General features: G+C 35.9%; 2 protein-coding genes across 6 annotated transcripts in view; one reads left to right on the plus strand and one right to left on the minus strand.

Moving 5' to 3' along the window:
- KPNA5 (karyopherin subunit alpha 5) overlaps nucleotides 1–2763 on the minus strand; it is a 42879-nt gene extending 40116 nt beyond the window's left edge. Inside the window, exon 1 of the mRNA XM_024756678.1 lies at nucleotides 2649–2763. The gene's annotated coding sequence lies outside the window, so the exon portion shown is untranslated. The remainder of the gene's footprint in view (nucleotides 1–2648) is intronic.
- Nucleotides 2764–3925: 1162 nt separating this feature from the next.
- ZUP1 (zinc finger containing ubiquitin peptidase 1) lies at nucleotides 3926–25282 on the plus strand. Of its 5 annotated transcripts, XM_024756690.1 has the most exons (11): nucleotides 3960–4007; nucleotides 4719–4769; nucleotides 5477–6052; nucleotides 8963–9073; nucleotides 10798–10919; nucleotides 12509–12677; nucleotides 19076–19264; nucleotides 19549–19714; nucleotides 22101–22252; nucleotides 23337–23557; nucleotides 25048–25278. In XM_024756690.1, exons 3-11 carry the CDS (start codon nucleotides 5491–5493, stop codon nucleotides 25093–25095), a joined length of 1740 nt encoding a protein of 579 aa, XP_024612458.1. In that variant the 5' UTR covers nucleotides 3960–4007; nucleotides 4719–4769; nucleotides 5477–5490; the 3' UTR covers nucleotides 25096–25278. The 5 variants fall into 5 exon arrangements, with proteins under 5 accessions (XP_024612455.1, XP_024612454.1, XP_024612457.1 ...); XM_024756687.1 differs by lacking the exon at nucleotides 4719–4769 and having other exon boundaries at nucleotides 3926–4007; XM_024756686.1 differs by lacking the exon at nucleotides 4719–4769 and having other exon boundaries at nucleotides 3932–4229; nucleotides 25048–25282.
- Nucleotides 25283–26231: the final 949 nt, after the last annotated feature.

Raw genomic sequence — 26231 nt, forward strand, 5'->3', positions numbered from 1 at the left:
CATGTACAGGTTTTTGTGTAAAAGTAAGTTTTCATTTCTCTCGGGTAAATACCTAGGAGTAGGATTGATGAATAATACGAGTATGCTTCGCATTTTATAAGAAACTGCCAAACTACAAAGTAACTATAACATTTTGCATTCCCATTAGCAACATATAAGAGTTCCTGTTACTCTGTATCCTGGCTATACACTTGGTATTGTTAGAATTTTGTTATTGTTAATTGTAGCCATTCTAATGGTATACAGTGACTTTTAATTTTAAATGTGTTAAATTTACAGTACATAGGGCACAAACAGAAAGTTTTTATTTATGGATGGTTAAAAATGAGTCAAAGCTCAGGAAAAGAGTGCTGAATGATAATCCAAGAGCATTAGAGCTATAAAGGAAAGATGCCCAAAGGAGAAATCTTAAGGATATTCACATTTCAGTGGAAAATGGAAAGAACAAAGGAAGCCAAAAATAAATAGGAGGATCAGAAGAAAATAAGAGTCGTGAAAAAGAAGGGAATTCAAAAGATAAAGGAGTATTTCAGTTGTAGTAGCACTAAAAACAGGTCACCCAATTTGTTCATTCATTGATTTATCCAGCAAATTTAAGTGCCTACAATAAGCCAAGTACCATAGGAAGGAAGCAATAGATTTGATAATTAGGTCACTGGTAAAGATATTGAGAGAAATTTCATTAGTGGTGGGGCTAAAGGGCGAATGGAATGGGCTGAGGACTTCACAAGGATTTAAAACTTTGTGCTTCTGAACTTTTATTATTAACTTTCTTAATAATAACAATGTTTAGCATTATTCTCTACTTCATATATAAAAATTCTGCTACATTAATAAAAGCTTAGGCTCTTGGAAGGGAAAAACAGAGATTAGAGTTCATGACAGAGCAAACTGGGCTTCAACATTAGTTGCTCAATTATGTTCAACAGTATAAAATATCTTAGCAAAATGAAATGTTTGCAGCAATAAACCTCTTTAATATACTTACCACCTATACATTAGGCATCTTCTAGGCCACTGGCCTCTAAACTTTTTGATCACATATCCTATGTACACAAAATACTTTTGGGAATTCCATGTACACAAAATACATTTGGGAATTCATCCTCAACATGTTTATTTATATACATGTATTACTAGCTTAATAAACTATCCCATTATACATTCACAGATAGAAAAGTTTTTTAAAAAACAGAGTAGTTTTAAAAGGTAAACAAACAGAAGTTCTAATATTTTCTCCCCACATCTGACTGAATCACCTTGTGCCACCCAACACACACAGTAGACACTACTCCTTAATACCATCAGTCTAGGCAATGACATTAAAACCTTTCAATATAAATGTTAACCAAATAAAATCTAGCCCCAACAACTCATACATCATTTGTTCCTTTTTCTTCTGTAGTACTAACTTCCTGTCTCTTAGTTAACATCTGCATCCTCACTGCAGTTGCTTCAAAGGGGATGTAAAGTTCAAGGAAAATGATCTTTAAAGGGGCCTCATCCAAGGGGATTGTTTCTTTCTCTGGATTATAGCTTAAAAAACTACTGTACTTCAAAGGCTGCTGTCTCATACAAGTTATTTTAAATATAAGAAATGCTATTCAAACACTGTAAAGTAGCCAGAGGAATTTTTTTTCAGTCATAAGCTTATTTTTTCACTCTCCTCTTTGAAAAACTGCTGACGTTGGGCAAACAACTGGAATCCGAACTTTTTCTAATATATATTAACGGAATTTCTTGTCTCCATAAAGCCTCCATTTCCAGGGGCTAGGGTGGCTGTTAGTAAAATTACAAGATCAGTACAAAGGGGAAAGTGCACCAACCAGAAGATCTAAAGGACAGAGCCGTTTGTTTACCAAGAGGGAAAGTCATTTTCTTACAAAATATAAATCACTGAATGTTGTAATTAAGAGACCTCAAACCAGAAGGCTTTTTTTTAAAAGGTGTTCAAAAAGCCGAAGAGTTAATGCCCATGTCATATTCTTTTGAAGTATCACTATCCCATTTAACAGCTTTCAACTCCTTTCATCTCTTATGCATTATCGAGGAGACACGATTAAATTTTCATCTTGGAAGTGAGGTGGCCGACTATTAGAGAGAAACATCTAAGCCACGCTCGCCCGCGTCAGGACTGAGCCCTTCCCGGCACCTGCATCCTGGTGGAGGGCAGCTCGTAGAGGTAGAGGGTGCGACCTAACATGTGTAGGCCCCTGGGACCGAACCTGCCTTATTCTGGACACAGTGAAACTTCTAATAAGCTGAGCCGCGGGACAGACTGCTGAGCCCCAGAAGTGACAGGCAACGTTTGACAAGACCATGTACCAAAAAAGGAACTACCGAAAAACAGTGGAGCAGAGCGGCGATAGGATGAGATCCTCTGCCTGAAGCTCCTTCAGAGGACCAGCCCGGCTCTCGGAGAGCCTCAGTGCTCCCCGCGACTTCGCCTCCTCAAGAGAAAGGTCCGGCTGCCACGCCCCCGCCACCGCTCTCTCCCTCTGGGGAAGCTGAGAAAATCCCGGCTTGGCCTGGTTCTGAACCCTTTGTAGGGTAAGGGGTAGATCAAAACAGTGGCCTCAGGACTTAGTAGCTCCCAAAGGGACCAAACCCGAGGCTCACCCAACCTGTCCAGTGTCACTCCTACTTACCTATTAATGTGGCACTATCCGGCGCTCTGACTTTCCAGTCCCCAGCTGCGGCGTCTGCTGCGGTAACAGCGGGGTCACCACTCCGCCCCTAGCGATGAGTCTGAAGACCAGGCTCGCAACTCAAGATGGCGGCCTCCTGCGCCCCTCACCCGAGACCCCAAGGCTCGCCTCCCAGAAGCCCTTGCACGCGGCGGCGGCGGCGGCGGCGGCGGCTGCGGCACTGACCAGCAGAGGGGGCGGAGAGAAGCGGAAGCCCCAGCCGCACCCACCCACTGGGGAGCCGGCTCCTGCCCGGACTCCGGGATTTTAACCCGGCGCGATTGCCGTTGCAGGAGTGTGTCCTACTGCCCTAGTCCTCCGTGCCAGCTCTCAGTCTTTCATTCACTCATTCGTTGGTTTGCTCACCCATCCATCCATCCACCCATTCATTTGTTCATTTTACAACGTGGTATATTGATGGAGGGCATAATCTGTGCCAGGCATTGTTTGATATTGGAGGTACAACAGTGTACACAACGGATAAAAATCTTAACCTCATGGAGCTTTATTTCCTTCCTTCCTACATTCTCTGCTCATTTGTTTCAAGCGTTTCAGTTAGCTATTTATTTAAATTTTTGTATTCTGTAACATCTGTGGATTTTTGACAAAAAAGTAGTCACTGATATATGAAATAAATAACTCCAGATAAAGTACTCTAAATTATTATAACACATATATAGCCTTGTAATCCACCCTGGGGTTGAACAAGCAGTATTGAAAACAGACTGTTTTCTACAGGTAGTGTTAGGCACAGAATATGCAAGATAAATAACACGATTCCTTCCCCGAAGAAATTTCTGTTTTCCATCTCTTGTTCTTTTCGTTCTCTTTTCTGAGAATTTTTTTGGGTTATCCTACAGCTCTCCATTGATGTCTTTTTAAAAATTCTGCTATTGTATTTTTTAAATCCCAAGAGCTGTTTCATATTTTTAATTCAGGGATCAAGGTAGCGTTATCTTGTAACCTTGAGGCAAAAATGTGTCTTTTTCATCCTCCATAGCTCTGAGTTTGGCACGCTGTGGCATTATAAGCCCTTTATTGATAACGTAATAGAGTGCTACTCAGTCAGGTCCTGGATAGTGGGTATTGTGGATTCGTGTAATGCCCTAGGACCTGCCCTCTCCTCGTAAATTAGGCGTTGGAACCTTGTCGGGAAGGTGCAAAAAGACTACGACTCCCAGAATGCACTGCAACCCAGATTAGCGTGGAGCGGTGCATGCTGGGAGTCCTTCCCTTCCGGGGACTAGAAGAAGAGCTTTTTTGAATTCGTTCCTGGAGGCTGAAGCTTTTCGGAGTCCCTGGTTCTCTTCTCGGTTCACCGTGAGTCTCTGGGTACAAAGAGGGCCTGCCTCAGTCTTTTAGGCCGGGAAAGGTAATCGACGCCGGGCACGTACTCCTCTGCCCGCAAGCCAGACGGCGTAAGCCGCGGGATCCGAAGAGGAAGCCAAGCACAGGGCAGTGTGGCCGGCCTATGGCCGGCTCTCCAGGCCGGTAGGAAGTGACCGTCCAGCCCTGGTTCCCTGGGCCCAACGCTTTGACCCAGTTAGTATCGGGGCTGGTTTCCTGTCCTGGCCTGGGACGCTGGCATGGACCCTTGGGTAGGCTCTGGCACCTCTCGCCGGCCTCCGTACATCTCTCATCCCCTGTTGTGATCTAAGTGTTAGGGAGTTGAAGCGCATCCTTCTGCGTCCAGCTGTGTCCCAGCCCGGGGAACGTAGAAAATTCTCTGCGTGTGACGTTCTTTCCACTGGGGGTTTGGGAGAATTTTCATCTAAAATCAGAGACTATTTTCACTTACCTGAAGGGAAATGGAAAAAAGGACAAAGTTGGGAGTTCTTAGAAAGCTACATTTATTTAAATGATGGGAATAATTTACTTATTTTTCATTTCCTGTTTGTTTTCTGAATAGTTTTTAGCTGAACCGTAGTCTGTAGTAGAAAGGTTGTGATGGTGATTGCTTTTTGAAAATTACTTCTTAGCAAAATCACCTTTGTGTCAGTAACCTGTACTTTATTTGTCCGTAAAACCCAGAAATGACTGCTGATTTAGTACAACTCGTTTTGTAGACCGAACCTCAAAGAGGTGAGATATCTCACCTAAAATTATGAAACCTGAGATTATAATCCAGTTCTCTTTGACTCTGGAATCAGTGCTGTTTTCTATTATGCTCACTCTGCTTTTATTTCTTTGGGTGGAGAGTACAGCCTCTGGAGCGTGACTGGGCTAGCATTTTGGCTAACCATTTTCTGGCGCTGGTGACATATCTGAGCCAGGGTTTCCTCCATATAGAATGATAATAATGATGCTTGAATTGGTTTGATACATGTAAAGCTCTTTAGCTGTTAACTGCTATTATAAAGATTTGTTTATTTACCCAATTCATTGTTAATAACTTTAAAGTTTTTTATTTAGATATATCAGTTGGTAAGGTTTCTTCTCTTTGTTTTCTCTTACTTGACTTATTTTACCTGGGCAAGTTTATAAACGTTATTTTTTCTCTACCTCAGTCCAGAGACACTTTTTGAAATTTTTGAAAAATTATTTACTTTAATTTGCATTATCATTGCCTTTGTTTTATCGAAACCATAAACTTGAAATACAGTATTGAAATTTTGGTTGAGATTTATAAATAAATTTGTGTATTTGAGGAACAGTAAGTACATTGAAAATTTCTTCATCTAAATAATCCAGTTATAAATAACAAATATAATTGCTCGAAATCATTTTACAAAATGTATTTTCTTCAACTCCTACTTTCAAACTTAAAATAATATTGTATTCTTTTCTAGTTACCTGCTGTACCATGCTATCTTGCAATATATGTGGTGAAACAGTAACCTCAGAACCAGACATGAAGGCTCACCTCCTAATTGTTCACATGGAAAATGAAGTTACATGTCCATTTTGCAAGTTGTCAGGTGTGAATTATGATGAAATGTGTTTTCATATTGAAACTGCTCATTTTGAGCAAAATGAACTAGAAAAAAACTTTGAGAGGATTAATACAGTACAGTATGGAACTTCCAATAGCAGGAAGGACAGCACCCTACAGTGTAGAATGGAAGTTAATTCAAGTATTCATTCAGCTTGTGCATCTAATCATCCGAAAATTTCAGCTCAAGGCCCGCCTAACAATGGTATTTTAAAACATAAAGGCTTTTATTCAGAGAACTTAACTGAATCTAGAAAATTCCTGAAAGATAAGGAAAAACAGTCTGACCGAACCAAAATTAAAGGATCAATTTATGAAGCAATGTATACTCCTCCTGAATGTCCATTCTGTGGAAAAATAGAAGGTTGTAGTCAAGATATGGAAACTCATGTGAAAACAGAGCATGCCGATCTTTTAGACACGCCATTAGAAGGTAAAGTATTCGTTTTATATAATAAATAAGTAGCAGTAGTCCCAGTTTAATATGTGGTGTCCCAAAAGTTGGTTTGTAAATGAGATCACTACAAATGTGTTTTCAGTTTGTTTATAACATTGTTCATTTGCCATTATTGCAATATGAAAATACAATAATGGAAAAGAGTTTTGATGCAAATAATAAATGTTTCAGCTACATTGAAAATAGTTTTAGAAACTTTCTGAGGAGAAATACACTCAGAGTCCAGTTTGCAGAGGCCATTCTTTTTTTTTTTTTTTTTGCGGTACACGGGCCTCTCACTGTTGTGGCCTCTCCCATTGCAGAGCACAGGCTCCGGACATGCAGGCTCAGCGGCCATGGCTCACGGGCCTAGCCACTCTGCGGCATGTGGGATCTTCCCGGACCGGGGCACGAACCTGGGTCCCCTGCATCGGCAGGCAGACTCTCAACCACTGCGCCATCAGGGAAGCCCTGCAGAGGCCATTCTTTTATTTTACCACCAGCCCAGTGGCATCTGAACTGTCTGGGACTCAGATTTTGTTACCAAGTTCTAGTTTGATTCTGTTATGATCAGAGAACGAACTTAATGGTTTAAGTTCTTTTGAATTTCTTGAAACTTGTTTTATGGCCTAAGGTATGGTATATGGTCTATCTCAGCACATGTTCCATACACACTTGGGGAAAAAATGTGTGTTCTGCGGTTGTTGGGTCGAGTGTTCTATATTTGTCAATTAGGGTATGTTGTTTGATCGTGTTCAGATCTTCCATGTCCTTGCTGATTTCCTGTCTAGCAGTTCTACCGGTTTTTGGAAGGGAGTTGAAGTCCCTAATTATAATTGTGTATTTGTCTGTTTTTCCTTTCAGCTCTATTAGGATTTGTTCCATGTATTTTGAGGCTCTTTTATTGGTGCATACACATTTAGAATCATGTATTTCTTTGATACCATTGAGTTTTTAAGAGTAATTTATATATTTTGGATGCAAGTCCTTTATCATATAATGTGTTATGCAAATATTTTTTCCTGGTCTGAGGCTTGTCTTTTCATTCTCTTAACAGTGTCTTTCACAGCACAGAAGTTTTTACTTTTAATGAAGTTCAACTTACTTGATTTCTTCTTTCATGGGTTGTGCTTTTGGTGTTGTATCAAAACTCTTTGCCAGACCCAAGGTCACCTTTCCCATGTTATCTTCTAGAAATTTTAGAGTTTTGAATTTTACATTTAAGTCTGATTCATTTGAGTTAGTTTCTATAAAAGGTTAAGGAGAGTGCATAAATTCATTTTTTGAAATTTAATAAATGCTATTTTTTAGGGAAGTTTCAGGTTCACAGCAAAATTGAGTAGAAAGTACAGAGATTACCCATATACCCCCTGTCCCCTTATCCTCACAACCTTCTCCATTATTCAACAACCCATACCAAGTGATACGTTTGTTAAAATCTGAATCTACATTGACACATCAATATCACTCAAAGTCCATAGTTTACATTAGGGTTCACTCTTGGTGTTGTATATTCTACAGGTTTTTTTGGGGTTTTTTTGTTTGTTTGTTTTGCGGTACGCGGGCCTCCCACCGCTGCAGCCCCTCCCGTCGCGGACCACAGGCTCCGGACACGCAGGCCCAGCGGCCATGGCTCACGGGCCCAGCCACTCTGCGGCGTGCGGGATCCTCCCAGACCGGGGCACGAACCCGTGTCCCCTGCATCAGCAGGCAGACTCCCAACCACTGCGCCACCAGGGAAGCCCTATTCTACAGGTTTTGATGAATGTGTAATTACATGAACCCACCATTTAGTATTTAGTATCATACAGAATAGTCACACTGCCCTAAAATTCCTCTGTGCTCCATCTATTCATCCTTCCCTCCCCCTGGCCACTGGCAGCCACTGATCTTTTTACTATCCATATTTTTGCCTTTTCCAAAATGTCATATAATTAGAATCATACAGTATGTCGCTTTTTCAGATTGGTTTATTTCACTAAGTAATGTACATTTAAGATTCCTCCATGTCTTTTTATGGCTTGATAGCCCATTCTTTTTTTTTTTAAGCGTTGAATAATATTCCTTTGGATGTGCCACAGTTTATTTATCTGTTCACCTACTGAAGGACATCTTGGTTGCTTCCAGGTTTTGGCAATTATGAATAAAGCTGCTATACATGTCCATGTACCGGTTTTTGTGTCGACAGAAGTTTTCGATTCATTTGGGTAAATACAAGGGAATTCATGATTCTGGATCATATGGTGACAATGTGTTTAGTTTTATAAGAAACTGCCAAATCCTTCCAAGGTGGTTGTACCATTTTGCATTCCCACCAGCAGTGAATGAGAGGTCCTCTTGCTCACATCCTTGCCAGCATTTTGTGTTGTCAGTGGTCCAGATTTTGGTCATTCTAATATATGTGTAGTGCTATCTTGTTTTAATTTGCAGTTCCCTAATAACGTAACATTTTCGGTATCCAGTATCAGCCAGGTCTTGGTCTTGTAGAGGTACCATTTCTTCTGTCTTGGGCATGCTCCCAACTAGGGCATTTGATCCCAGTGTCCTGCTTTTTTGCTGAATGCTTGAATTCTGCATGTCACCACGCAGTTTGGAGGGTACTGAGAATCCAGCTCCCAAAGTCCATATCTGAACCGGCCTCTACTTACCATTTGATTTTCCTTTTTCCTTTTCTTGTTTTGACTACGGAGCTAAATGTTTATTATTAATATTTTCCTTTATTGTAAGAGGTTTGTGCTTATGCTCAGACTTTCATCTTGACCCTAGAAGTAGAAAAATTGCTTTAAATCCAACTACAAAGAGCTTTTACTTATTTAATAAAGTTAGTGGGTAGTAGAGTCTTTGACTTGGCGTGAAAAATTTTAAGGTTTTAAAAATCAAACCAACTAAATTGTATCTCTAATACAGATTGTAATCAACCACTCTATGACTGCCCTATGTGTGGGCTCATCTGTACAAATTACCATATTCTCCAAGAACATGTTGACTTGCATTTGGAAGAAAGCAGCTTTGGACAAGGTATGCCTATATGTTTAAAGATAAGAATGTCATGATTTAATTTCTACTTCCTAGGATACTATCTACTTTTTAGATTAGTGTTATAGAGGGGGAAAAAAACCCACAGTGGTTAAAAATAAATCTGTCCCTTAAAAAATTCTAATACCGCTTCAACTTTTTTAAGAAGTTTTTTCACAGAAAAGTTATAAAGGATGAACTATTGTGACCAATGACTGAACTAGGGGTGTGAATCCAGGGTTTTGACCTAGAACATCAGTATTTAGAAGACAGTGAAATATTGTACAATTTAAAAAACCTTTTTGATTTATAAGTTGAGGCCATTCTTTCAGCAGCTGGAAGTAGTTGAATTTAGCATCTTGTCAGTAAAAATTGTTTATGAACTAGGAAGCTGCCATATGGTACATATAATTTTAAAAAGAATATGAACTATGAGACTTAAAAGTTTTTCAAGTGCATTTTCAGATGCTATTCTAGTTTCTTTATTACCACCTACTAGTTTTATAAGAGATTCTAAAGTTTTCCTCTGTCCCCTATTTTTTTAATAGTGGTATTGATTAAGTAATCATGAGGGTGCCTTAGAAGTGGAAAGATCCTATATGATTTTCACAATTCCATTGAAACAAAATGTAATGTAGACCTAAAGAGAAACCAATTGTATTCTACTGGATTTCAGTTTCTTAAGGTACATAGATATCTCCTGTTAGTGCAGGGGTTTTTAGTGTTCATTATCAGTGATCCTAGTACCACTTAGTGATGTCCAGGGACAGCATTACCTGCTCACTCAGCCTAATACGAAGATGAGAATTACTGGAGTAAAGATGGAACAGTTCTCTACTGTGGTGGTTCTTTACTAATTACTGTGGAAGAATAAATCTCTGAAGTTGAGAGTCTAATAGTTCTTACTTTGTTTATGATAAGCTTTGTATGGGTACATAAATTATTCTGTAAGCCTGTAGTGGGTAATGAGAGAAAGATATGGTCTGAATGAATCACTGTTGATAGCTTCAGAAGTATGCTAAGAATCAGTTTTGAATTGCATATTTCTACCAGTGGAAGTAGGGACAAATTAGGAAGATGTAGCAGAGCCTGAGAGATTTGAAAGGAAAGAAAGAATATTCAGATACATAATTAAGCCATCAAATTGGGAGGTCAAGGAGATGCTGGCCAGAAGACACTCACTAATGGATCTGTGGGACACTGGGTAGAGAGGAAAAAGGGCAAGATGTTCCATAGTTGTACTATTTGCTTAGGGGTCAGACTGTAATTAATTTATAATCTAATATCTGTACTTTGCAAACTTATATTTTTACCTTCTTTATTTTTTCCTTTTCCCCCCCTAGTATTTCTTTTAAAAACCAATATGCCTTATTTTTGTTAATGAGGGGCACTACTCAAGGGTGCTACTTAATTTCTCTAAGTTCTGGTTTCCTTAGTAGATAATAATACCTAACTTCCTAAGGTTGTTATGAGGATCCAAATGAGATAATAAGAAGTGCCTGTCACAGCCTAAACACTCAGCGAGTATTAGCGATTTAAGTGGAGGTTATACCCTTACAGAAGCAGTTCAAGTTCTGCTAGATTTGTTCTCAGTGTTTCTGTGACATCGTAGTCATGAATAAATGGCAAAATATAGCATTTACTCCTTTTAAAAAATATGTAATAACATATAAGTGAGCCTTTATTTCAGTAGTTATATTATTCTAAACATTAAAATTTTATAATAGGTATGGATAGAGTCCAGTGTTCTAGAGATCTGGAATTGGCTCAACAGCTTCAACAAGAAGAAGACAGAAAGAGGAGATCTGAAGAATCAAGACAAGAAATGGAAGAATTTCAGAACCTGCAGGTACAAACATTAATAGCAATTAAATTATTTTCGTTTGGTTAGAGTTCTTATTTTTCAAACATGCTATCAAGCCTTCAGCCTATTATTTTTGTCTTTATTATACAAAATATTTTTTTACATATATTTTTTTATAGTTCATAACAGCCACCATTTATAAGTACTCATTCTGGTCATGTACTGGGGTGAACACTTCGTATAAAGTATCTTAAAATCTTCACTGCTCCATGAAGTTATTTTAGACTTTTTTTTTTAACAGCAGATGAAGAAATGGAGACATAAAGTACTTAAGTAGCTTAACTTGCTCAGGGTTTGGCAGTATTAAATGGTAAAGCCTGGATATAAACCTATGTCAATGGGGAAAATTAGGAAATTGAGACTCAGAATTTTAAGTGTTTGTATAGGTACTTAAAACATAAACTTAGAATTAATGTCTCCTGAGTCTTAAATTCTTTTAGTGATTGCAATTCAGGCATTTAGAAAACCATTTTTAATGGAAAATGCTTTTTGATGATGTTTGAGACTTCATTTTTTTAGGTGAGTGGTGGTATCTGTTGAACTAAACTGGTAGCATCTATTATATTTTTAATGCATTAAAAATTTTAACAGCTTTTTCTACTTTTTTCAGACCTAATTTGCTGTAGACTATGATGTCATCTGTGCTAATAATGCTCAATATAGTTTTTAAGTGTTCTTTTTCTATGTGCTAATAGGGTAATATATGAGTAAAAAGGGTTTATGATTGAATAGGTTTGAAAGTGTCCAGTTAAACAGGTTTGTGTACTTGGGGTCTTCTCAAAGCCTTTAATATACTAATATGCATTGTACATATCATAATCTTCCTGATCTTATTTGACCTCTGACTTTTTTTTCTCCAGTATCTTAGACATGGCTATTCTTCCTTTGGTATATCTAATTTAGGCTATTTTTCTCATTCATGATTCATTTATTTGCAAAATTATTTTCCCACCAGGATTCAGAGGAGAAAAGAAAGTTGGCTTTTCCTAAGTCTTCTTTGCCTTATATAATTTTGAAACATTTATCAATACAAAAACTTTTCAGTGTTTAAGGGAGTTTATTATGTAAGTTTGCAGGTTACTTGTTCAAATCTCAGAAATGTTTTCCATAGGGGCTGTTTTAACATATTATTGTCAGTGTGCAAAAACATAGTTCATTTACTACATAGAATGAATACCTGAATGAATTATGGATTAAGTAGGCCTTTGTAGGCTAGCCTAGGAACCAAATAACAAGTACTGACAGGTTGTCTTGAAAAAATCAGCAGTATGGTCAGAACTCATCTGCCTTTCACAGTACCATTAGTAGGAAGACAGGATTCTCTACTTTCCCTGCTACAAGGAAAACAAGTCTCTTGCCATGATGGTTGTTTGTAGAGAAAGGCTATTATTAACTTAGGGATTTTTTTGTGTGTGATTTATTTTTCATAAAAATCTTTAAGTTGACTTGTATAAATGTCTATAAACCAGAATGTTTCAAAATATATTTCCAGATATAAAAAATAGTGGGAAGTTTCCATCCTCATTAATGTAAAAGGACATAAAAATTAAGTCATTTGTTTTTATGTTCAATAGAGACAATATGGTTTAAATAATTCTGGAGGGTACAAGCAACAGCAGCTACGAAATATGGAGATAGAAGTAAATAGGGGAAGAATGCATCCATCTGAATTTCATAGAAGAAAAGCTGATATGATGGAATCACTAGCTATTGGTATTGATGATGGAAAAACAAAAACTTCTGGTGAGTATTTAAACATCCAAATCATGGTTTTAATATTCCATACATCACTGAAGTAATAATCAGAATTATTTGAATTTTGCTTAATTTTCATAACCCATAGTTTATATAGTTTTAGGGGAGACTGTGTGTTCAAGTAATTTTTTGTTTGTTGTTTTAAAACTCCTGAACTTTTATAGTAAATAATTCACTTTTATATTGTGTCAGTTTATTTGACATTTGGAAACAAACCTTTTAGAAAAGTTTTTAAGTGCTTACTATGTTCTAGACAATTGCTGTCTAGTAGAATGTGAGCCACATAAATAATTTTAAATTTTCAGTAGTCACATTAGAAAAAGTAAAAAGGACTAGGTGAAATTAATTTTAATATTTTTCCAGCATGTCCATAATATGTCAACATGTAATAGGTATTAAAAACTGTTAATGGGATATTTTACAATTCTTCAAAATCCAATGTGTATTTTACTTTACAGGGCATATCAGTTTGGACAAGGCACACTTCAGGTGTTCAAATAGCCACCTGTAAATAGTTTCTACCGTATTGTTCAGTACAGTTTTAGATACTAAGACCTTTATATATATTGTATCATGTAACTCTCAAAAGAAAAATCTTGTGTACTGTTCGATTTTTCTGGATGAGGTCATTGTGACTTAGGTTAAATTACTTTCCCAAGGTAAGGTTACATAGCTAGTTATTGGCCCAGCTGGTATTCACAATCAGATCTGCCTTATTCCAAAGAATGCCATTTTTCCTGATGTTTTTAACATTTTTTTTAACATATCTGTTAGTATAGTTTAAAAAAAACCCAAATTATATGGAAACAGCTTTGTTCCCACCACCCAGTTTTTATGAAATTTAATGTTTTAAAGCTGTAAACCCTTTCATATGTATTTTAAACCCCTTGCGTACCCCTCATTCATTCTGATTTCTGTCCTCCACAAAGGGAATCATTATCCTGAATTTGGTATTTATCAGTCTCATATATGTTTTAATAATTTTATCTTATATGTAGGTTTCCATAATAATAAATAATATTTTATATTTTAAACTACATGTAAATTGGTATACAATATGTATGCTTTAATTGGATTTGCTTAAATATATTGCTCCTTATAACTGTACTTCATTCATTTTGATTGCTGTATAGAATTTCCTTGTATTACTTAGGTTGTTTCCAGTGTTTTATTCTTACAAATTGTGAACAGGTTTCCCCCTCAAGAGTTTCTCTAACATCCAGACTATAAATACTAGATTAAAGGGTATTTGAATAATTAACTTTGTTAAGGGTATTATGGAGTTGTTTTCTAAAATGGTTGTAATCTACATTAGCATCAGTGTGTTCTGACTTATACTTTGTAATGTGACGGGCTCTAGACACGCGGGCTGTAGAGCTCAGGCTCAGTAGCTGTGGTGCACGGGCTTAGTTGTACCACGGCATGCGGGATCCTCCCGGACCGGGTATCAAACCCATGTCCTCTGCATTGGCAGGCGGATTCTCAACCACTGTGCCAACAGGGAAGCCCCGTGACACCTTTTAAGTTTTGCCATTTAATAGGGCATGAGAGGAGGATACATCTCTTAATTGTATTTCTCGGATTACTCCTGAGTTAGTTTCTTCTGTAAATAACCTAGTCCCTTCCTTTTCCCCTTCTCTGTTGGGTTGTTTGTCCTTTTCTTATTGATTTTTGGAAGTCCATTAAGTATTCAGGATACTAATTCTTCATTGATTATATGAGGAGCAAATATCTTCTTCAAATCTATAATTTGCCTTTAAGTTTTGTACATGGTGTCTTCAATTAGACAGAATTTTAAATTTGAATATAATCGAATTTCTCAGTCTTTCCCTTTATTTGTTTTCTAAGTGTCTTGTTTAAGAAACCCCCCCATCTTTGAGATCATAAACATATCCCTTTATATTGTCTTTAAATATTTATACCCTTAAAATGGATAACCAACAAGGACCTACTGTATAGCACAGGGAACTCTGCTCAATATTATGTAACAACCTAAATGGGAAAAGAATTTGAAAAAGAATAGATACATGTATATGTATAACTGAATCACTTTGCTGTACACCTGAAACTATCACAAAATTGTTAATCAGCTATACTCCAATATAAAATAAAAAGTTTTAAAAAAAGTATATATTTTTTTTAAAAAGATAATTCCTTCACATTGATCATGGTATGTTTTTATGCCAACTGGAAGTGATTATAGCACATAAAAATCAACCCACTGTGATAAACCATAATATGGAAAAGAATATTATATGTATAACTGAGTCACTTTGCTGTACAGTAGAAATTAACACATTGTAAATCAACTGTACTTCAATAAAATAAACTAAAATTTTAAAAAATAGAACAAAACAAAAGAAAAATTTATGCCTGCTTTTCATATTCAGGAATTCCCTGGTGGTCCAGTGGTTAGGACTCCGCACTTCCACTGCAGGGGGCACAAGTTTGATCCCTGGTTGGGGAACTAAGATCCCGCAAGCGGCGCTGCCAAAAATATAAAATAAAATAAAGTAGCCATTACTAAAAAAAAAATTATACCTTGCTTTTCATATTTTGACTTTTAATCAACTTGGAATTTATTTGTGCATATGTCTGTGTGAGAGAGAGGGAAGGAGGGAAAAAGTTGAGTGAGAGAAAGAGAAGGTATGGATCTAATTTTTCCCCTTATTTATAGTGATACTTACAATACTAAGTTGTTATTGCTTATTTATCTCAGTACCACTTAGCAAATCTGTACTGTCTCCATGTATTTGTAACACATATGTCATATTTTCACATATCCATAGGTCTGTTTCTGAAGGCTGTCTTTATACTTCAAGGGTCTCCCTGCAGAGTTTCCATACAGGATAGGACTTCCCAGCAGATGTGTAATATGATGCATTAGGGTATATAGGAAGAAAATATTAGAACTTCTACTTGTCTTTAATTTATGGTATCCTTTAATTTCTGTTTATGCATATGTTTTAGAGTTACTGGAGAATATAGTAGTGTATGTATAATTTAAAATAAATATATCTGTAAAAGATTGAAGAACACTGACCTGTAACATACTGTGTCCTTTTTATTTAGAAGTAATCGATTTAGTGCTAAAGATTTTTTTTACTCCCTTCACTCATTTCTCCCATCCCCCCACATCCTGCCTCTGGCAAAGACCAGTCTGTTCCCTGTATCCATGAGCTTGTTTTTGTTGTTGTTGTTGTTTTGTTGTTGTGTTTTTAGATTCCACATGTAAGAGAGATAATGCAGTATCTGTCTTTCCCTATCTGACTTACTTCACTTAGCATAATGCCCTTAAGATCCCTCCACTGTTATAAATGGCAAGATTTCACTCTGTTCTGTGGCTAAGTAATATTCCATTGTATGTATGTATGTGTGTGTGTTATCTCTTCTCATTTTGTTTTTTGTTGTTGTTACATTAATTTTTTTATTTTTTTTATTGGGGTATAGTTGATTTACAATATTATTAGTTTCAGGTATACAACATAGTGATTCAGTACTTTTTAGATTATACTCTAAAGTTATTATAAAATATTGGCTATATTCCTTGTGCTGTATAATATATCCTTGTAGCTTATTTATTTTACACATAGTAGTTTGTACTTCTTAACCCCCTACCCCTATTTTGCCCCTTTTTCCTTCTCTCTCCCCACTGGTTAACCACTGATTTGTTCTCTATATATGTGAGTCTGTTTCTGTTTTGTTACATTCATTTGTTTTATTTTTTAGATCCCTCATATAAGTGATAACATACAGTATTTGTCTTTCTCTGTCTGACTTTCTCTGTCTGACTAAGCATTATTACCCTTCAGGTCCATCCATGTTGTTGCAGATGGTGAAATTTCATTCTCTTTTCTGGCTGAGTAGCATTCCTTTGCGTGTATGTATGTGTACCACAATTTCTTTATCCATTCATCCTTCAGTGGACACTTAGGGTCTATATCTTGTCTATTATAAACCATTATGCAGTGAACATAGGAGTGCATATATCTTTTCAAGTTAGTAGTTTTGTTTTCTTCTGAAACAAATTGGCTTGCTGTGTCATATGGTAGTGAAATTGCTGGATCATATGGTAGTTCTAGTTTTATTTATTTGAGGAACCTCCATACTGTTTTCAGTAGTAGCTGCAACAGCTTTCAAAAGTATGCAAATATATACAGTCCTGTTGGACTGCTAGTATAAGGCCTGCTCACCAGGTGATATGGCAGTGTCCCCTGGGTAACAGTCGCAAAAATCAGGGTTGCATACAAGTGTATGGGCTCTTTTCTGAAAGTTACTGGTAAGCTGGAGTAAGACAGAGGGAAAATGCCAAGGTGGCATCCACAGCCTTCGTTCCTTGAGAGCAGCTCCGTAGTCCACTAGATATGTGCCAATCCTGAAGCTTGCCCCCCAGGCTGAAGCTCTAAGACAAAAAAAGAGGCTGCCTTCAGAGAAAGACTTGGGGATATGCCTCAGTGTTCGTCTGTGCAGTACCCTGGAGGTGGCGGCCTTCTAAGAATTGTCTTCCCGATTACCATAGTCCTGTGAGACCCAGTAATGCAAGCCCTCCTGGCCACCAGAATCAGGCCATCAGGGTGGCAGCTGTGAAAGCTGGGGTACCAGGCGTAAAAACCAGGACACCAGCCGTGTGTAAGGCTCCCCTCCAGGAGACACTGGCTCTCTGAAAACTTCCCTAACCTTGGGAAGGAAAAAGAAATCCAGATCCAGGAAATCCAGACTTCCAAATAAATTTTGTATTTTTTGTTAGTTATGCAGATGTTAATTGAAGCTGCTCTCATTTGAAGAGTCTCATTATTTTAACATTCTATATTCTATATAGAATAGAATTTAGCAGAAGGTACATTCATCTTGGAAAATATCTAAAGACATTTAGGTGCTAAGAAATAAAAAACTTTAATTATGAGGAAATTTTCCTTTAAAAGCAAGTGCTATGATGTGGTTACTAGGACAGTATTACCTACACAATGAGGCACCATTGAGTTAGTAATAACTATGCCAAAGTATATTAGAATGTACATTACTTTTTTTTTCCTATTTTTCTGTTATTCCACCTCACTCTTAAATGTCTCTCAAATCTTGATCTCTGTATCAAAGTCTATGATACTGAATCTCACATTAATTTCTCTGAATTCCTAGAGTACCCATTCCATGCTACAACATTTAGTACTCAGTTATATAGCATTTTAATTGTTCTTTTTCTTGACGGTGAGTCTAATCTTTTTAAGTTCCCTGGAAATGGTTATAATGGTCTGTATTTCTGTCCTTCATAGTGTAGGCACAGCTACAACTCTTGGTTCCTTTAATTGTTTTGATTTATTGACTCTGCCTTCTTAAAGACAAAAACCCATTTTCCTATAGGATAATCTTCACTCAAGTAAAGTATTTAGTGATTGCCTTTTTGGTGCCATGTTCTATGTGAGAAAGTATGGGCTATCCAAATAAGATTTTCCTGCCAATAAGCTTCCCAGAGTCTGTAAAGTATACACAAAGAACTGTAGAATTCTGCCATGAAATATGACCAGTACCTAGGAGGCACAAGTAAAATGTAGTGATTGTTCAGAAAAAGAGGACCTTTCTGTTTGGGGTTATGGAATCAGGAAAAGTGTTTACAAAGACTGTAACATTTGCTTCTGAAGGTATCAGTAGGATTTTGAAATATAGGGAGAGTTACTAGAAGGAGGAAAGGGATGGAATCAGATGTACCCTGTCCTAACACCTTGTTAGTCATGCTATAGCACTTATTATAATCTGGGTCCAGGAGGTTTTAAAGAATCTTGTCATAATATTTTGTATCCTCAATGCTTAGCATAGTGCTAAGTATTTTAAAAGTGCTTAGTAAATATTGTAATTGAATGAAAACTCCATGGTCAAAATCATGTTCAGTTAGGCCACAGCCAAAATTGTGGCAAGAGGAGTGGTTTGAAATAAAGGTAAGTTAGATGATAGCCTGCTGTGGGCTTCATATACCATGGATTAAAACTATTCCATGGGTAATAGGAAGCTATTGAAGTTTTTAAATTGAGAGCAAATTGACTAGGACTGAGCTTTAGAAAGAATGATGTCCAGCAGAATGTATAATAAAATGGGGGGTCAAGAACATTCATTCAGCAGTGTACTTTTATGTGCTGGCCCTGCAGATGTAGAAGTGAAGGAAGCAAACAGTTTCAATTCAGCATAATAAGTAACATGCTAGTATTAGGAAACTCGCATAGTAGTAATAAATAAGCAGGACAATAACCAAGATTATATCAGTAAAAAGATAAAGAAGATGGAATCGACAGGATTTAGATGTGGCCCTTGAGAAAGAGGTTGATGTTAGAAATATATGAGACAGCCATAGAAAGATGATATCCCTCTAAACTTTCTAAATCTCTTTTTCACTTTAGGAATTATGGAAGCACTTTATAGGTATTATCAGAATGCTGCCACAGATGTGAGGCGTGTGTGGCTTTCTACAGTAGTGGATCACTTTCAGTCATCTTTTGGTGACAAAGGTTGGGGTTGTGGTTACAGAAATTTCCAAATGCTGCTTTCATCATTATTGCAAAATGATGCTTATGATGATTGCTTGAAAGGTATGTGAAATACGATACCCCGAACTTATCATCTGATAAAGTACATTTGACATGGAATGAATTAATATATAGTAGGCACAATTAATAGCTTTAATAAAGATGTATTTTAGTGGATATTTACATTAAAAACCTGAATTCTGGTTGAAGGAAGAGAAAATTATACAGTAGATGTCAGAAATACTGGCATAAAAACTGTAGGTTCCTGTAGAATGTATGGTGTACTGCTAAATGATATTATTCAGTACTTTACTGTCATATTACATATTTGCTTTGTATAATTTTAGGTATGTCAGTTCCTTGCATTCCAAAAATTCAGTCTATGATTGAAGATGCATGGAAGGAAGGTTTTGATCCCCAGGGTGCCTCTCAACTTAATAACAGGTTACAGGGAACAAAGGCCTGGATTGGAGCATGTGAAGTATATACACTTCTGACCTCCCTAAGGATAAAGTATGTACCTAAAAAACCAAGTTAATGTTATTGTCATATCTGGGAAATTTTTGTTATTGTGGTTTTTTTTTTTTATCAAAGGGATAGTTAAAAAATAAAATTTAAGTAGCATTAAAATGAAAGACAGTGAAAACCAGCAACTCATTCCCCATTTCGTGCTCTTATCTATTCTCAAGTCCTGTCTCTCAGAGGCAGCTGTCACTTCCATTGTTTTTAAATAATATGCTTTCATGGCCTTTTCTTGGTTTGTCACTTTTAGACATTGTCTATTGCATTCTCCTTATATCTCCCATCTGTTTCCCCTCAATTTTTGTAATATGGTTAACTCTCAGTTTTTATTAAGTTAAAGTCAGGGTTTACATCATGACTGTGTAAATATTATTCATTGCTGATTTTATATCTTTCCTGAAAAGCTTTTTAAAATTTAAGAATTGCCTTTCCTTTTCCGTTTTACAGTTTGGCTGCATCATGGTCAAATTTTTCCAAAAACTCGATTTATCATGAAATCTGAGGTGCTCCTTATTCCTGGACACCATTTTCTTGAAGCTGTCTTTCCTCTGCTCTAGTCTGCATTATTTGCCTTCTAGATCCCTTCCATAGCTCTAATCATGTTGCATTTCTTCACTGTTTTCTTGAATTGGGTCCTGGATTTTTCCTGGATTCCATGTCTCTCTCTTTTTTGGATTACTCTCTTTTGCTTGAACAATTCCTTTATTAGCCTTCTAAGAAAAGGTACCTAGTCTTATTACATAAGTGATAGTTTGTGTGGCTGTATTATTCTTAACCCAAAATCATTTTCAAATCAGATCAAGTTGTTACTCTGTTGACTTCTAGCAATCAGTATTACTAAAGAGAAGGTAAGCTGCCATCTGATTTTTGTTCCTTTGTGTATAACCTATTTATTTTCTCTGGAAGTTTTTTTGCATCTTTTCTTAGCCCCGATACTATGAAATTTCACCATTGGATGTGGGGCTTTGATTCATTGTGTTGGGCATTTGTTTTTCCTTTTGAATCTGGAATTGTAGGCTATAAGATCTCAGTATAGTGGTTAAGGGCTTAGACTTTTTGAAGTAAGATTGCCTACAATTGATTCTAGCTTTCTGCCTACTAGCTCTATGACTTAACTTGTCCTAGTCCCACCATTGATAAAAGAACATGTAAATAGTTACTGCTTCATAGAGTTGTAGTGATAATTAAATGAGATAATAATGTCCTTAGGACTATGACTGGCATGTAGTAAGAGCTTAGAGGTTAAATGTTATTTGATAATTATGATCCCTCCATTTTCTTTATTTTTCTTTCTGGAACTCCTGTTAGTTGGCCACTGAACTTCTTTGACTTTCTTTGATTTTGTTTTACTATCTAAATTTACTCAACGTTATCTCCCAACTACTCTATTGAAATTTTTATTTTAACAATCATGTTTTTAATTTTAAGGGGTAATTTCATAGCATCGTATTCTTTTATGGTTATAAAATTTTTTTCCAACATTTTCTCTTTTTCTATTCCTTGCATTTTTCTGTATCCTCCATGTTAAATTGTTTTCATGTCTATTTATTTTAGTCTTTTCCATTTGGAAGGCTTTCTTCTAACTTTTAAAAATCCTTAGCTGTCTGTTCCTAAAGTGAAGAATGAGGCACTAAAAAGCTGATTGGCGGACCTCGGCTTTCAAGAGACATTGGAGATAGATGCTTATGATCATCTTTAATGGAAAGTTTGCCTTAAGCTTCATGACTCTATATTAATTGCTTTTACTTATATTCGACCTTCTTTAAAATAGTTGTTGAGAAGTGTAAATAGTGCTCCTGGTTAAAATAGTTTGGTTTATTCATGGTTGACTTCCTCTTGAGGAAACAATACCACCATGGTCTGTTGCCAAGTAGGAGATAGATAGATGGGGGTACATACAGGTTTTTTATGATCTTTACAGGTATTCTTTTCTTGTCTATTATTGAAATTTGAGAGAACTGACAGGAAAAATATTTAGGATATTTTTGATAGCTTCAAATGGCTGTTGAGGAATTATAATTAGAGGTCGGCTTCTAATTGATCATTGGGTTTAGAGACTTTGGAGTAAAAGTCCCTATGTCTCAGGTTATAGGTAGACTTTTAAAAATCAAGTATGACCCTCATTTACTACTAATGGAAGTTTTATATGTCAGAAAATTTTTGTAACTTTTATATCTGTCATCAACCTTAAAAGTTATTTAAATAATTTTCTCATAAGTTTTCAGATAAATAATAAAATTTTTATTTCTTCTTAAGAAAATGATGATGAAATAAAATTAATTCTAAATTAAGAATTTTTTGTATTTTATAACTCTATTGATGAAAATATTTTTTTAATATTTTTCTAAATAATCCATTTTGTCAATTTTTTTTATAGGTGTCGTATTATTGACTTTCACAAGTCAACTGGCCCTTTGGGTACACACCCTCGCTTATTCGAATGGATAATGAGCTACTATTCTTCAGAGAGAGAAGGGAGTCCAAAAGTACTGTTTACATCTAAACCTCCTATCTATCTTCAACATCAAGGTTAGTATAACTTACAGATACTAAGTATAACTTATAAGACAATTTATTTTTATAACACAGGCAATTGGCTTTTGCTTTAGGATACGTTAAGATTCTGATAATTAATGGGAGGAGAGGAGTATTGTGACATTACTCTGATTTTTAGAGCTGTATTGTCATGACACATTCCAGTAATGGATGATGTCCTTGGTATCTTCAGGGCCACCTGGTTCACTCTCCCTTTATTGTTCATCCTTTACATTTTCCAAGGCTTTACCTCACTTCAGTGAGGCCTTCCCTGACCATCTTTTTAAAAAATTCATCTTGTTATTCTACCCCCCTCCAACAATGGCATTTCCTATCCCTCTTCCCTGCTTTATTTTTCTTTATCTAACATGATATATATAAACTTTACCTATTTACCTTGTTTGTGGAGAATTCCTTCCTATTAGAATATAAGCTCCATGAAGGCAGAAGTGTTTGTTTTGTTTGCTTTTGTATCACTAACTGCATGGAATAGTGCCTGGCATATGGATATTTCATAAAATTTGTTGAATGGATGATTTGGATTGACAGGAGGAAGGAGAAGTAAATATTAGGAATTTCATTGTTCAGGATACAAGCTAGAAAGTTTAAGCCCTTCCCATTGAAATTCTAGTATGTATAAATTGACTCTTGTTTACCTTTTGGAACCATGAGACTTTTTGTTCTTCAGTAGGTAAATTTCAAATCCATTCATCTGAGATAATTTGAATAAGAAGGGCTATGGGATTAGGAAAGAAAAACTAAAATATACAGCATAGTGAAAGTAGAATTTTTTGCCGTGAAGCCTTTAGAAAACTAAAATTGAACAAAGAAAACTGAAAGTATCTTAGAACTGAAAGAACTCAGATAACCTATATGTCAGAGGAACTGACTGTATTTATATTCTAAATACACATGTGCACACACACTATATATAGAAAGTGTATATAGTGTGTCTATATATGTGCGTGTGTATATATAGTAACATATCTGTATATAGCTGTACATATAGGTAGATATCGCACACACACACACACACATATATATATATATATATAGCTCTTACTTGATTTTTTGATAGGTCATAGTCAAACAGTTGTTGGAATTGAAGAGAGAAAAAACCGAACATTATGTTTACTAGTATTTGATCCTGGATGTCCTTCTCGAGAAATGCAGAAACTTTTAAAACAAGACATGGAAGCTAGCAGTGTCAAGCAACTTCGGAAATTTGTGGGGAATTTAAAACATAAGCAGTACCAGATAGTGGCAGTAGAGGGTGTTCTTTCTTCGGAGGAGAAAATTGTAAGTATCTAAATATTTATTATGTGAAGCTTGGACAGGTTGGACTTCAGAGTATAAAATTTTTAGCTTACTCCTAACACCTCATTCTGTAACATTAGGTTGGCAAAGATATTTTGTATGTCATTTAATTTCTGGAATGAACATCTTTAAATTTCAAATGGTACCTAATTTTGTCAAATATTTTACTTGGAGCTTCACAAAAATATTTAATTTTATAATACATAATTTAATTTTTAATGTCAGGGGAGTAATGAAAAATGGCAACATATATGGTAAGAAAAAGCTAACTTAATCCAAGGAGTTCTAACTCATATTGGTCTCATAATTACTGTTTATTAAATGTGATTCTAGTGATTCCTGAGGCTCTGTGTTAGGCACTTAGATATGTTGGATGAACTATTGGAGTTCATATATCACACTATTGAGAGAGTGAAGTACTCTAATAGGACACATACACTTACTTATTGGATATATACAATTCCAGAAATTAACTTCAGTACAGTTACCTCTTTATCCCTTGCATTTAAGTGATGAGTAGTACATTATAGAAGAATTCCTAGGAATTGGAAACCCTCCACTTGTATAAACTGAAACTATGTGGTAGCATATCAAGTCTAGAAAGTACACAGTTCTCAAATCTTAAAGAAAAAAAGTGTCCCTATTAGAGTACTTCACATTTGTTTCCCTCTAAAGAGAGAAGAGATAGAGCAGTAGAAAGGAGCGTTTATGAAGAATAGTAGGATCATGAGGGAAAGGATTAAAATTATTTGAAATGAGAGATAGAGCTAGAGTAATCTTTTCAGCATCACAACTTGGGATATACAGGCAAGGACTGTTTAAGAGGTTCTTCAGTTTAATTACGATACATTAGAGGTTTCTTTGCAATGACTTAAATACCAAAATTGCATTCATTTTTTCCACCCTATCATTAATTTGGCTGAATAAAGTTAGAGGTTCATTTTAACTGTTACAAAATACCAAGATGCTTGTTCACCAATATACCGATAACTTTTGACATCATAGGTGGGGTTAAGATGTTATGGAAAAGCCCGAGTGAACTTTTTGGCCTACCCAATATCATGGAGGCTAGCTGCACATTTTATTTAGCTGTTAGCTTTCTGGTCTTGGAAAGTGAGACCTTGGTGGTGTTTCTCTGCTTGTAGCCCCATCTCTATCTCTCCTTCTCTCTGCTTTTACCTGTCTCTGACTTTGAACCAGGATTTTTAATTTTGATTCATTATTCCATAAAAAAGGTGATATTTTCTTTTTAATCCTTTGTTTTGTCTTTATCTGGAATTTTCTTTAATTTTTTAATGGCTTGGCTTTAAAAATGTTTTTCCTAATTTCCTAAATTTGAAGTTGTAACATTCCTTAAGGAATTTTCATTACCTTGGAAAAAATTCCAGATTTTTTGTATTATAAAATTAATACATATTTTAATTAATTGACTTCTCCCTTACTATTAATATTTTTTTTAATTTCTTTTCAAGGCCAGGAGACAAGCTTCTCAAGTCTTTACAGCCGAGAAGATCCCTTGAAGAAGTAAGCATTTCAGTGATTGTGGAATTTTACTTTATTTTCCAAATTCAGATATTAAACTTTTAATACAACATATGAATTCTCTAAATACTCCATTTATAATTTAATTTCTAAAATTCTAAATTATACCTTTTAGTACTCCATTGTTTAGTAGTTATTCCAATAAAATATCTTGTTTGCATTGTGGGTTTTATATTTCTTATCCATGTTTCAGAAACTGGTTTTGTATTATAGTCATATGACTATTTATTGGGTTCTTTCTTGCGTTAGGTATTCGCAGTATTTTGTGTGTATTAATTAATCTCCACAATAGTTCTGTGAGACAGGTACTGTTATTAGCTTGTGAGGAAGCTGAAACTCTGAGAGATTAGTAATTTGCACAAGAAAGTGGTAATCATCCAGAGTGTGAACCCAGACTGCTCACCAGGCTCTTACCATTATAGCATTCTGCTTTCTTCTGTTATTATATATGTAATGAAATTCCCTCCTCACTACTTAGAAATAACCTTAATATTTAATAGGCATAGCTCTAAAAAGAGGGATTTGCTTTTGTTAAATATTTACACTCGTACTTTTACAATGGTGATGTAGAGTGTTGTGTTTAATGTGTCCTGTAGGAAAGAAACTTTCAGATTCTGTTGGATTTGCCATGTAAGGTTGCAAGCTAGAATCCTACTCTGGCCAATTTAAGCAGAAGAGAATTCATTCAAATTATCAGAAGCTCACAGAATACATAGGTAACTAGGGAGCTCTGCTAAAACAAAGGCAATAGTAGGGGCTAGAATATGGCATAATTTACAGCAGGGTCAATCAGGTTAGGAGCAGAGGTAGAATGTCTGCTCAAATTTCAGATTCCAGAGAGGGCCCATCTGATTAGCATGTGACTGTATGCCATGGGACAGAGGCAATTTCTCAAAAGGAAATCCGGGTAGATGAAGAAATGGATATTAAATAACAAAAAAGAAAAGCAGTAAGTGTCTACTGCCCCATGAAAAAATGAACAAGAACTTATTTGAATGAAGTTCTATAAATATTATTTATGGCATCAAATACAGAAAGTTACACTCCAAGAATGAATAATATGTATAGCTGATTCACTTTGTTATACAGCAGAAACTAACACACCATTGTAAAG

The sequence above is a fragment of the Neophocaena asiaeorientalis genome, unplaced genomic scaffold, assembly GCF_003031525.2.
Source record: "Neophocaena asiaeorientalis asiaeorientalis breed wild unplaced genomic scaffold, Neophocaena_asiaeorientalis_V1.1 scaffold125, whole genome shotgun sequence".
In the NCBI taxonomy this organism is placed as follows: Eukaryota; Metazoa; Chordata; class Mammalia; order Artiodactyla; family Phocoenidae; genus Neophocaena; species Neophocaena asiaeorientalis.

Excerpts from the sequence above, each read along its gene's own strand:
- ZUP1 (XM_024756687.1), top strand. The coding sequence starts at position 5,491 with ATGCTATCTTGCAATATATGTGGTGAAACAGTAACCTCAGAACCAGAC. Across the intron at positions 9,074-10,797 it reads AGAAAGCAGCTTTGGACAAG|GTATGGATAGAGTCCAGTGT; the intron begins GTATGCCTATAT and ends ATTTTATAATAG. Across the intron at positions 22,253-23,336 it reads TATCTATCTTCAACATCAAG|GTCATAGTCAAACAGTTGTT; the intron begins GTTAGTATAACT and ends ATTTTTTGATAG.